This window comes from Eretmochelys imbricata, chromosome 1, assembly GCF_965152235.1.
Source record: "Eretmochelys imbricata isolate rEreImb1 chromosome 1, rEreImb1.hap1, whole genome shotgun sequence".
Taxonomy (NCBI): domain Eukaryota; kingdom Metazoa; phylum Chordata; order Testudines; family Cheloniidae; genus Eretmochelys; species Eretmochelys imbricata.
The window spans coordinates 358,863,333-358,876,341 of NC_135572.1; the positions used below are offsets into that span (position 1 = coordinate 358,863,333).

General features: G+C 47.0%; 1 protein-coding gene across 3 annotated transcripts in view; it reads left to right on the top strand.

Moving 5' to 3' along the window:
- DENND6B (DENN domain containing 6B) overlaps positions 1-12,516 on the top strand; it is a 36,712-nt gene extending 24,196 nt beyond the window's left edge. For 2 of the 3 annotated variants that reach the window (XM_077837814.1, XM_077837822.1), the window contains 7 exons: positions 965-1,029; positions 1,584-1,673; positions 4,486-4,539; positions 6,239-6,348; positions 9,161-9,263; positions 10,094-10,168; positions 10,531-12,516. In XM_077837814.1, coding sequence (XP_077693940.1) covers positions 965-1,029; positions 1,584-1,673; positions 4,486-4,539; positions 6,239-6,348; positions 9,161-9,263; positions 10,094-10,168; positions 10,531-10,653 — 620 coding nt within the window. In that variant the 3' untranslated portion in view covers positions 10,654-12,516. The remainder of the gene's footprint in view (positions 1-964; positions 1,030-1,583; positions 1,674-4,485; positions 4,540-6,238; positions 6,349-9,160; positions 9,264-10,093; positions 10,169-10,530) is intronic. The other variant, XM_077837831.1, reaches the window with a different exon arrangement.
- Positions 12,517-13,009: the final 493 nt, after the last annotated feature.

The window sequence follows — 13,009 nt, forward strand, 5'->3', positions numbered from 1 at the left end:
AGTTCGTAGTCCCCTCTCTGGAACTGACCCTAACTATCTGAGAGGTTGGCTCCCCTGCCATGACTTCCCAGGACAGTTCTGTTCCATTGGGGAAATGAAGCTGTTGGCTAATAGGGAGAGGCTTGTGAGGGGAGAGACAGAACTTTCAGGGGAGCTGAGCCTAGACTTGGAGAATAGGTCCATCAATGACTGTTAGCCAAGATGATCAGGGATGCAACCCCATGTATCCCTAAACCTCCAACTGCCAGATGCTGGGACTTGGTGACAGGAGTCTCAAAATTGCCCTGTACTGTTCATTCCCTTGGAAGCAGCTGGCACTGGCCACTGCCAGAGACAGGTTACTGGGCTAGGTGGACCATTGGTCTGGCCCAGTATGGCTGTTCTTATGAATTCATTTCTGCAGGAGATGAGGCCACAGGCCTCACCATGCTCAGAACTCATGCTGAGACTTTCAATATGTTCTTGTCACAGACACGCAACACATCCCCTCCCTCTCAGATATTAATCAGGCTATTTAATCTGCAGGTTGGGAGTGGAGAGAAATTTATATAATTTCTATTGAGTATTTGGGAGGCTTTCAGATACGGTGAAGGGACCCATAAGTACCTAGTTAGGTAGATACAGCTATCTAACACCACTGAACTATTCAACTCAAGTCTAGTACTGAGCTAATGCTGCTGGTTACGTGTCTTTTTCTCTGACATTTTCTTCTGAGGGTGGGGGGGGGTGCCTTAGGGCAGTCGGAAGGTCTCTAAGGTTAATCCTACTGTGAGTGCTGTTGTGGCAGCAACTCTTGTCATTTGAGGAGGGTTCTGTTGTCAGAGCTTTTTCTCTAACTAGCCAGAGTGAGATTGGGAAATTCACCTCCCCTGCTTGTGAACAAGGCTTTACTGCACAATGTGACCTTGAGAAACTGGCAGCGGGGTGTGATTTGTTTTTAAGCATTTCTGTGTTTTTAATCTAGGAATCTACACCTCTTACAAGACATTTCTGCACAAAGACAAAACCCTGATAAAGAGATTGTTAAAGGTGAGCATTTCCTATCCCTATCCCACATCCTGTATAGCGCTGCAGGAAAGCAGTGCTAAAGTCTGGATGAAACTATTGAAGCCCAAAGGAGAAATAGTACTGGTTTTCCCTTTGGCCCAAGGTCTTTGACTTCACCCTGACCGCAGTCATGGTTTAGTCCAGGGTATCCAAGAGTGGGTTAAAATTACTGGGACGCTCTTCTCAGAAGATTATTTCACTTGATTGAGCTCTGGAGCCTAATGATGTCTTAACCGTTAGCATTGTTAGCAAAAAAGGAGAGGGATGATCATATTAGGCAGATCTAAACAATCTTGTCTAGGTGAGTGGCATCTCACTTTAGTGAGTGGAGCTTGTATTCTGGACCAAACTTGGGAGAGTGCACAAAATTATTCTTTTCCAGTCTGCCCCTTGACTGGCTGCATGCAGCTGCCGTGTTTTGCTGAGAACTGCACACACATGCATAACCTCAGCTCTTGCCTACTAAAGCTGCTGGCTGTTAAATGGTTTCTTCATGAGCTCTTCCCCTGCGCTGTAACTTCGCTCTCTATGTGCAGGGGGTTCAGAGGAAGCGCCCATCTGAAGTCCAAAGTGCCCTTTTGAGGCGCCACCTGCTGGAGCTCACACAGAGTTTCATTATCCCCCTGGTGAGTAGGGGGGTTGTTGATCTGTGTGGTGAAGGAGTATGGGGGCGATGAACAGCGTATGACTGAATGCTGGGTTCCACCCTGCCCTCTAGGTTATTCCACAAAGACAGGTTCTATGCCAGAGGCCTGAACACCATCACAGACATTTTAATTCTTCTTGGAGAAGAATAAACTTGTCTTCTAATTGGCAGGTTCTAGCAGGTTTGACTGGTACTGTGCTTAGCTCTGCAGTCCTGACACCCAGCACAATGTGTATAATGGGAACAAACCTTTTCTCCTGCACAAGAATTAACTTCTCCTCTGATTGGTCTCTGACACCTATTCTGCTATCTTAGCCTGTATCCAGCTAAGAGATGGCAAGGGAGATGTTTACAGAAGGGAATGGAAAGCTAACCCCAGGGTTCCCATCAACTTTGATTGGAACAATGGGCTTAAATCCCACACACCAATTTGAAAACTTCCCCTGCTGTATCTGTATGCATCCGATGAAGTGAGCTGTAGCTCACGAAAGCTTATGCTCAAATAAATGTGTTAGTCTCTAAGGTGCCACAAGTACTCCTTTTCTTCCTGCTGTATCTAGTATTTAGTAGGGCTGTCAAGCAATTAAAAAAATTATTTGTGATTAATCACACTGTTAATAATAGAATACCATTTATTTAAATATTTTTGGATGTCTTCTACATTTTCAAACATACTGATTTTAATTACAACACAGAATACAAAGTGTGCAGTGCTCACTTTATATTTATTTTTGATTACAAATATTTGCACTGTATAAAACAAAAGAAATAGTATTTTTCAGTTCACTTAATACAAGTACTGTAGTGCAATCTCTTTATCATGAAAGTTGAACTTACAAATGTAGAATTATGTACAAAAAAAACTGCACGAGAAAACAAAACAATGTAAAACTTTAGCACTTACAAGTCCACTTAGTCCTACTTCTTGTTCAGCCAATCACTCAGACAAACAAGTTTGTTTACATTTGCAGGAGATAATGCTGCCCGCTTCTTGTTTACACTGTCACCTGAAAGTGAGAACAGGCGTTCTCATGGCACTGTTGTAGCCAGCATCGCAAGATATTTACGTGCCAGATGCGCCAAAGATTCGTATGTACCTTCATGCTTCAACCACCATTCCAGAGGACATGCATCCATGCTGATGATGGGTTCTGCTTAATACAATCCAAAGCAGTGCGGATTGAGGCATGTTCATTTTCATCATCTGAGTCAGATGCCACCAGCAGAAGGTTTTTTGTTGTTGTTCTTTTTGGGTGGTTTTTTTTTTTTGGTGGTTCGGCTTCTGTAGTTTTCGCATCAGAGTGTTGCTCTTTTAGGACTTCTGAAAGCATGCTCCACACCTCGTCCCTCTCAGATTTTAGAAGGCACTTCAGATTCTTAAACCTTGGTTCAAATACTGTAGCTATCTTTGTAAATCTCACATTGGTACCTTTTTATTTTGTCAAATCTGCAGTGAAAGTGTTCTTAAAATGAACAACATGTGCTGGGTCATCATCCGAGACTGCTTTAACATGAAATATATGGCAGAATGTGGGTAAAACAGAGCAGGATATGTACAGTTCTCCCCCAAGGAGTTCAGTCACTAATTTAATTTAATTAATGTATTATTTTTTATCAAGTATCATCAGCACGGAAGCATGTCCTCTGGAATAGTGGCTGAAGCATGAAGGGGCATACATATGTTTAGCATATCTGGCATGTAAATACCTTGCAATGCCGGCTATAAAAGTGCCATACGAAAGAGACGTTTTGGGGTGTCTCACTTTCAGGTGACATTGTAAATAAGAAGCGGGCAGCATTATCTCCCATAAATGTAAACAAACTTGTTTCACTTAGTGATTAGCTGAACAAGAAGTAGGACTGAGTGTACTTGTAGGCTCTAAAATTTTACATTGTTTTAATTTTGAGTTCAGTTATGTAACAAAAAAGAATCTACATTTGTAAGTTGCACTTTCACGATAAAGAGCTCGCACTACAGTATTTGTATGAGGTGAATTGAAAAATACTATTTATTTTGTTCATCATTTTTATAGTGCAAATATTTGTAATCAAAAATATCAAGTGAGCACTGTACACTTTGTATTCTGTGTTGTAATTGAAATTAATATATTTAAAAATGTAAAAAAGTGTCCAAAAATATTTAATACATTTCAATTGGTATTATACTGTTTAACATTGCAATTAAAACTGCGATTAATCACGATTAATTTTTTTAATCTCGATTAATTTTTTTGAGTTAATCGCATGAGTTAACTGTGATTAATCGACAGCCCCAGTATTTAGTTCTTATGGGTTCGTGCCCTACCATAGTATTTGTTAAGAGCCCTGTCTGGATGTCTGTTCCTGGTCATGGTAATGGTTGCTTTTTTCAACCCCTCTTCTGTTCCCGCTCTGTTAGAGAGCGACTTGCTAGACATTCCAGTTAGAATCGCATTGGCTTCTCCCTCTAATTTGTTCCAAGGAGGGGAGTTGTGATGACAGTGTTTTCTGAGTCTCACTCAGCTCCTGCTGTTCATTCCTTCCCATCAAATCTCATCCTGTGTGGCATTCTTAAAACTTTAACGGCAGCCGGTTTTAATGTCTTAGCTTCCCCCGGCGGTGGGGATGGTGGGGAAATAAGCAAACGAGCATCTGGACTTGTGGAAACCTACACAACAAAGAAGGGGAAAAGAGAATGAAAGGTTGTTCACTGCATGGCATGTTGGTGTCTCCTGAAGCACAGCTTGACACCTAATGACCTTGGGAAGGGCTCTCTAATTAGTCTAAGTTCTGTTTTCACTGCTACTCCATAGGAGCATTACATTGCGAGTCTGATGCCTCTACAGAGGGCCATTACTCCATGGAAGGTATGTCTGTTTTCATTTGATTTCCTTATAGAGATTTGGAATAGTTACACTTTTATGCTGATCATTTTCTTGGGAAATTGTCCCAATGTTCCCGAATGCAACAGACTGCTCAGATGTGGGGAAAGTGCCCAAGGCCCAGGCCCTCTAGAGCTCCTAGATCTGGGTCACAAGAGTGCCCAGGCCCTCCAGGACTTAGATCTGGGTGTGACATTATCCAGGATACAATCTGGAATGACGGAGCTGTGTCCTCTCAATTCTCCAATCTGGGGTTCCTTTTACCCTGCTTTGTGGTGAAAGCAACTACTCCTGGTCTGTCCACACACAGTCTCCAGCATGTAAATCACTCCCAGCTATACTGTATGAGTGCTATAGCTAGCCATTCCTGAATTACATTTCAGGGCAACACCAGCAAACTCCCAGTCCCAGACTTTCCCCCAGAAATGTGCCTCTTGTACTGCTCACACTCCTCCTGGACGATACAAGCTCATATGAAGTCTGTCATTTACTAATAGAAAATTATATGCACAAATCCTGGTCTCCCAAATGGAGTTTCCCAAACACACTGGTTTAGATAAAACAATAAAGTATTAACTGCAGATCGATTTTAAGTGACAACAAGTAATGAGGCATACAAGTCAGAATTGGTTACAAAGAAATCAAAGGTAAAACACAACTAAAACCTAACTTAACAAGCTGAGTGAATACAAAGCAAAAATCTCTCTCACCACATGTTCCAGCAGTCTTACTGGCTGAACCTCTCTCAGTCAGGGTCTTCCCCCCAGTCCAGTGCTACTTTCTTGTTCTTTAGGTGTTGATGGATGCTGTGGGTAGAGAGCAGGGAGAGATGTTTTGGGGTGTCTGTCCTGTCTGTGTCTAGCCCTTTCTCTTGCACAAGAATCATCTCCAGCTGATGTTCAGGAGACAGAAAGTCTATGGGGTCAGGAACCTTATGGTGCTTCTTTGTCAAAATGTAGATTTTTTGCCCATACCCTCTCTTTTGCCCAAGAGTGGCTACTTAATCAGGTGATGGTCCATTTGATCTCGTTGACACCTGGGTGAGGCATTGGCTAGCCTTTTGTCTCTGGGGAACTTGTCTGTGACTGCCCTCCAGAACATTCTGGACCATGTCTTGGTAATATTATACAATGCAATCTTATCTCTTTACATACAATGTTGCCAAACATTTTACAGGACAATAATGATCAGCAAATCAGGAATTTTCAAATTATACCTTATGCTTTGTACAAAATTTAACACAGTCTTATAAAAGGGAGAACAGGGGGGTACAGACTGTCACACTGGATCATAGAACAACCCAAGAGTGCCCAGCCACAAGGAGCTCATCCCCTCTCCCCCATCCCCCAGGCAGGGCTGTTAGGAAAGATGTAGGAATCTGTGAAATACTATGGCCCACTCTCAAACTGCCCTTATTACAAGGACAGGATTGTTCTCCCTGAAAAGGGAGATAGAATGAACACTGGGACAGATGTTTCCTCTTTACAGGAGTTTTCAGCTGAGCGAGGCTGTTAGAGATCTGTAACGTAAACTCTCCTAGCAGAATTGTTTGAGATGTGCAGTTTCAGGCACTTGGTGGTTCTCCTAGGTTCTCGGTGTATCCTGCATAGACTCTTCCTAGGAGCTCTGAGCTTCATTCCCAGTACTTGGGGCTGCATTGCGATATGTTCTTTTCGTTGCACAGAATCCTCCCCAGATCCGTCCTTTCCGACAGGAGGATTTCATGAAGACCCTTGAACATGCTGGTCCCCAACTCACCTGTGTACTTAGGGGTGACTGGTTAGGCCTGTACAGGTAAGAATGTGGTGTTTGGTTGTCTTGTCTCATCATCAGCAGGTAAAGGGTATAATGACCATACCTGCCAAATCCTGGCTTAGACTCATTGGGAGAAGAGAGCAGCTTCAAGGGAGAGACCATTCCCTTTGAAAAGCTTGAGGCCAACGGGGAACTGGCCAGGTTATAAGGGCCGGGAGGAACAGCAAACAGAGTTAATCCTGCTTATGTATAAATAATATTTATACACGACACGGAACTGTCAGGCTTTAGTAGGACTATAAACTCTCCTGTTTCAGGGTGATAGCCTGCCCCTGAGTGTGATAGGTTTGGGGAGAAACTTCCTCCAGAGGCACATTATTCCATCATTGTCCACTAGGGAGTTCCATGTACACCTTGCTCCTGAAGCAGCTGGTTCTTGCCGCAGTCAGAGACGAGGTACTGGCCTAGATAGATCACGGTTCTGATCCAGTATGACAATCCGTATGTGTTTGTACAACACCCAGCACAATGGGACCCTGATGCTGATTGGGGCCTGTAGGTGCTACCTTATTATAGATAATAATAGAGGGTCTTTAGGATAAAGTTTGAGACGACTTGTATGAGGGCTCCCCCCATTATTATTCTAATGAAAAATTAGAGAGTTGCAAACAGAACAGAGCGAACCTTCATCAAAATCTGAGGGGGAAACTGAAACCAGATACTCAGTGGATAGGAGAAATACGGAAAGCATTGGGGTCCAGATTTTCAGAGCTGTTTAGGCCCTTTGAAATCAAGGAGTTAGGCACCTAAATACCTTCAAAACTCTGGACCTGGTGCTGAAAGAGATCCAGAAAGTGGACAGGCACATTACGTATGGATTTGGAACATAAGGCTGCAGATAAAGTCAGTGCAATTGTAGGTTAAATCAAGCAGCAGGAAAGTGAATAGCTCCTGTCTCTGCAGTTTTGGTGTGACAATAACTGCAATATTCAATTACTTACTTAACAGAAAAATATTGGCAAATAGGAGGAAGTTCAGAGAACGTGACCAGGGTCTATGGGGCAGAACCTTGTGTGCTCTGCAGTTCTTAACGATGGAACTTTCTGCATAATCCATCTCTCGGCACAGAATTGTACTCCAAAATCTAAGCTTGAATTTAAAAAGAAGATTATTTGTTTTATGGCAGCACTTAAAGGCCTCAGTTGAGATTGGGGCCCATTGTGCTGGGGCACTGAGCCTTTATATGGTTACAAAGAAACCTTTAAAAGCATGAACTGAGTGCCACTGATAAAGTGGTTTCAGAGTAACAGCCGTGTTAGTCTGTATTCGCAAAAAGAAAAGGAGTACTTGTGGCACCTTAGAGACTAACCAATTTATTTGAGCATGAGCTTTCGTGAGCTACAGCTCACTTCATCAGATGATAAAGTGCTGTCTGCTTGAATCTGCAAATAGCGATTTTTTTCAGGCTATAATGAAGGTCTGAAATTCTCCATTCTTAACCGGGGATAAACTCTGAAACATGACAGCGTAGATCTCAACAGTGTTAGCTGATTACTTTAGCATGAATATCCACCTACTCTGCATATCCCATAATCCCAAACTGCCTCCTACCGTCTACGCCTTCTCAGATGTCCTTTGCCAGCTGCCAGTTTCCCTCTGGTGATTTCTCCATGTCACTTTTCATTCCCAGTCTGAAATTCTGAAGCACCCTGAAAATTAAAAATGAAGGGGCCGTGTAAAACTAATGAGCTGTGCTAATGCTTCATTCCTGTATTTCATTCAGTAAAAACCTCCATTTGTAAATGAAGCTGCTGCAGAATCACCTATCAGCTGCACTGTGGAGGGCTGCAGTGTACACAAGCCCTTGCTTATAAAGAGAGAAAAAGACCTAAATGTGTGGAGTTTAGCTCAGTGACAACAATAAGTGTTCGGTGCAAACACCAAGGAGGGAGGGGAGTTGCAGTGCCGGGGGACGGAGCTAAGACTGTTAAACTGAGAGAGCAAGTTTAAGATGATTATAAAACACACAATGGCACTGCACTGGATGTGGCTGTGGAGTCATTTCCCCGTGGAAAGGCCAGGAGCACCATTTCCTGACACGCTGGAAACTGGATTGGGCAGAATTCTAGAAAATGAACACAAGGAGTCTGTGGCAGGGCCAAGAATAGAACCCAAATCTTCTGTGTTCTAGTCCAGTGCCTTAACCATCAGACCATGCTGCCTGCCCAGAGGCGGGAAGCATTCATCATTGCCTGCCTCAGGGCAGCCAACTCGCCGGACACCAGCACCTGCGTATAATATGAGAAGCCAACTTCTGAGACTAAGAATAAATCGGGCCATTGATACGAGAGGTTAGGGAGGGTGGAGTCAGAAAGGTGCCTTCTCCCTAGCAACCTATACATGACTATAACAGGGTTCAAAAAAGAACTAGATAAATTCATGGAGGATAGGTCCATCAGTGGCTATTAGCCAGGATGGGCAGGAATGGTGTCCCTAGCCTCTGTTTTCCAGAAGCTGAGAGTGAGCGACAGGGGATGGATTATTTGATGGTTACCTGTTTGGTTCATTCCCTCTGGGACACCTGGCATTGGCCACTGTCGGAAGACAGGATACTGGGCTAGATGGACCTTTGGTCTGACCCAGTATGGCTGTTCTTATGTTCTAACCTATCCACGTCCCTAATTACACTGAACCAAGAATTCTGTCCCCCCTCCAAAGTCTCTGTGTTGGACCCACCTTTTCAATGGATGGGAAATCCCTATGGATAGTGAAGAAACCAGACAGCAAGTACCATTCTCCAGAGCCCCGTCCGCTCTCCTTCCCCATCTCAGCTTCACGTCTCTTCCTGCAGACGTTTCTTCAAGTCTCCCAACTTCGATGGCTGGTACCGTCAGAGACACAAGGAAATGACCCAGAAGCTGGAGGCCCTTCACCTGGAGGCGATCTGCGAGGCGGTACGTTCCGACAAAAGGGGGTGAAAGCAAATGCAGGGATCCCTATGCCTGGGTGTCATTACTAGTGATGGGATGCCCACTGGCACGTCCCGATTCAGCACTCCTGGAGGGGGGGACTGTACTCCACATCCCAGTCACTGCCTGACTCTCAGTGCATGGGAGTCCAGTTTGGGGTCAGACCAGCCTTCCCAGGAGCCAGCACAAACCCTGCTCTGCCTCCTGCTGGCAGCCATTTTAATTCTTCAGACCCTTCCAGAGCCAGCTGAGTTCCTGATCGGATGCCTCTCCTCTTGCTTGATTCCTTCCTGGGAACTGAAATAGACAGGAATTCCGACAGCAACTCCCTGGAGCACATTTCTCAAATTGCAAGGCCTGAGATGCCTCCGGCTCCTGCCGAGTGCATGGTCTGAGTGTAATGCCCCAGCGCAGAAATGCCACAACCGTCTCCTTTTGGCAGCTACATGTGGACTCTGAGCACACGGCAAGAGTAATGTGCAGGAATCCTGGCAGTGCCCGGGAGCAAGAGGACAGAGACCCATGCAAAGCCTGCGCATTGCCACATCCTTGCTGGACTCTCCGCTCGGCTGGGAGCGGATAGCGTTGCCACAGGCAGAGAGCTGGGAGGACATCGTCCTGCTCAGGCAGCCTGGAACCCATTGTGCTGCATTCAGCACATGCAAATACCCAGCCTTGGGTACAGCTGTGCGAGGAGCAGGACCTTCTGTCCCCACCCCTGCCTTGGTACTAGGCTTTGTTTGGGAGATAGCTCTGAGGGGAGCTGCTGTACGGAAGGAGATTCCCTTAGGAAAATTTTTCTTCTCTTGCTGTAGAACATTGTGGCCTGGATGAAAGACAAGTCCGAGGTGGAGATCGTTGACCTGGTTCTGAAACTTCGCGAGAAGCTGGTGAGTTTCTTCTCTCCTACTGCTTGGGTTCCTAGGGGCATGGGCCCTTCTGGTGGGGAGTGGATCACACACAGTGTATAGGAGACTGTGTATTCCTGCCCTTCCGCTCTGCTGAATGGCGTACAAAGTCAGCCAGGAAGGTGTGAGCCTCTCTTAGCTATGCTAGAAAAAGGAGCCTACAGTCCTGCTCTTCTCACCCCACCCTTGGGTGTCAAACCATCTCCACAGGGCAGCACTGCTCAGGGCCTGTATATCTTGTCAGGTAAGGAGAGCCCGTGTAAGGAGAGTTAATGGCACAAGCAGAAAGGGGATACTTGGAGTCTGTATTAAAAATTCCCCCTCCTCTCCTTCCCTCCCCCCAGATCAGAGCCAGGTGTCATCACCTGCCTGTGAAGGAGGAAACGCTGCAGCGAGTGGGCCTTTACATTGAGACCATTATTGGTTCCCTACCTGAGGATCTCCAGACTGTGCTGCACCACCACTGAGCCACCCAGTACCAGGGCTCTGCTGGGAAGGGACTCCCCATTCACAGCGTCTCCTTCAGAGCTGCAGGTGGCTGCAGTCAGATTTGAGGAAGAAACTTCTGCCCTGATCCAGCACCACGGTGACCTGGATTCTGCCTACCAGTGCGCCTGGGTTTGAGTCCTGAGCGCGGGGTGGAATTGACGACGGGAAGGTGAACTGTTTCTGTGCACGAATGTTTTCTGTCCAGCCCTGCTCTCCTGGAGGAGCTGGAGGAGGAGAGCTCTGTGTGGCCATCAGTGTGGCAGAGGGAGGCAGCCAGGGGTCCAGTCCCATATGGAAGGCTGTGTAGAACCAACACAGAAATCCCCATCCTTGCCTCATGCTAGGCCCATTGATACGTACATGTCCATCATGCCCACTTGTCATGGCCCCAGCTGTAGAGAGAGGAACACTCTGTATATGGGGTTTGTGTACAGAGGCTGCAGGAGAGACCTGACTCTCTCGCTAATCTTGTGATTCCAGCCCCCTTCACACGGGGGATGTGGAAAATCCACCACTATCCCCACAACGGGCTGACCCATTACTGGAGAGAGCAGTCACGGGCCTAGTGAATTGTTAGCGGAGCTGAAGGCAAGATAAAGGGGAGAAGTGGCTGCTGGAAGGAGCGGACCTCTCCAGAGCAGTGTGTGTTGGACAGGCTGGAGCTCTGAGCACACCCTGGAGCTCTGGGAGTGTGAGAGAGCAGGGAGCAGTCTCCTGTGCAGTGAGGGATCTGACCAGAGAATGTCTAACGAGGAGCGTTTCTGTCCTCCAGAGTCTCAGCCCCCTTGCCCATCAGGCAGGACACAGTGCACCGCTGCTTAGAGCCTGCATTACCTGCCCTAATGGGCGCTGGCTCCCTTGTGGGTACGGAGCTTGCATCTCCTAGTACTGCCAGCGTGATGCTCCCCTGTGCTTCCTCGTCCTTACCCACAGATCAGAGGACTCTGGCACTGCTGTCTCTGTTAGTTCTGGGGGGCCAGTGGGGAGCAAAAGGGGAAGGGCTGCATGCAGTCGTAAGGGATGAATGAATGATGTGCTGGCTTTTCTACCAGTGCTAAAACGGCTGACTGCAGTCTCCCCCTCTTTTCAGAGCAGTGTTTCTCCAGGCTCTCTGACCGCTGGTTTAACTCACCCTCAGGGCTGCCCTCTGAGAGCCAGTACCAGGCCCTCGTGCTTCACCCTCTGCCACTCTGAGCAGAGCCCGGAGCCTTCTTGCCATGGAATAAGTGTGCCCCATGTTCAATGGGCCTTGGGGAAAACCTGGCGTCTGGGGCCCCCGCGCTGCTTCCCCAGTGCAGGCCTAGAATGGAACTTCTTGCACGGTAGGGACGGCCAGGGTGTTAGCCGAGACCTTGCACAAAGGCGTCCTGCGAGCTGTGTGTACAGGGAGCGGGTACAAGGGGGCAGTGGTGGGGAGGATGTGGTGTTTTCTTCAGTGCACTCTGCCCTCCATTGAGCTGTCTCTCATTTACATGGAGGGGTCAGTAAAGAACAAATGCCGGAATCCTCCCACCTCTCTCTGCCCCCGACTCTGGGGGGATGGTTCCTCCATCCCCTGCTGCACGTAGTCTAGAAGAAAGCAGGGCAGCAGCAGTCCTGGTAGTGAGTGTTAGCTGCAGCCCTTAGCCCTCCTTCGTGGCTGCACTGCCCTGCCCTGGCTGGAGAAGCAGGTGGGCAGGGCCCCCCATGCAGTAAGTTACTCTGTAAACTGCTCCTTCGTGACAAAGCCCAGTCTGTATAGTGTATACTCTATGTAGAGATGTGTGTGTGCTCGCTGTGCAGTGCCCACTTGAGGGACTTCAATCACTACCATATAGTAGTAAATGTTAGCTTAAAAAACGGCCTCTTGTCTTGGAGCCTCAGTGGGATGGGCTGAGTTTTGTTTTGAAAAGAAATGGGCATTTTCTGCACGCTGTGCTTGGAGTAAGAATAACCCTGGGTGCTAGCATGCTCATCATCTCCAGCTAGCCTCTTCTCGACAGTCAGCGTGAAATTGTCCAGGGGAACGGCGACACACCTAGAGAACTCAGGTTCTTCCCACTCCGCTGAAGAGCAGCCTGAATTCTGTGCCTTCGCATGCTGCAAGGGGTTGGATTGTGTCTCTGGCTCCTACAATTCATTGTGTCCTCCCCTGTCTTCCTCCTGAGGGCATTCTGCACACAATATTTTAAAATTCTCCAGATTTTACTTGTCAAATAAACGTGGAGGCTCCACTATGGCATTGGGGAACTCAGGCCACTGGCTGCACAGAGGTGGGAGATCACCCCACCCCGGGTCACAGACTCAACAGTGAGGCTGCACCCAACCCTGACAGCACAAGGACTGGGCCTGCCC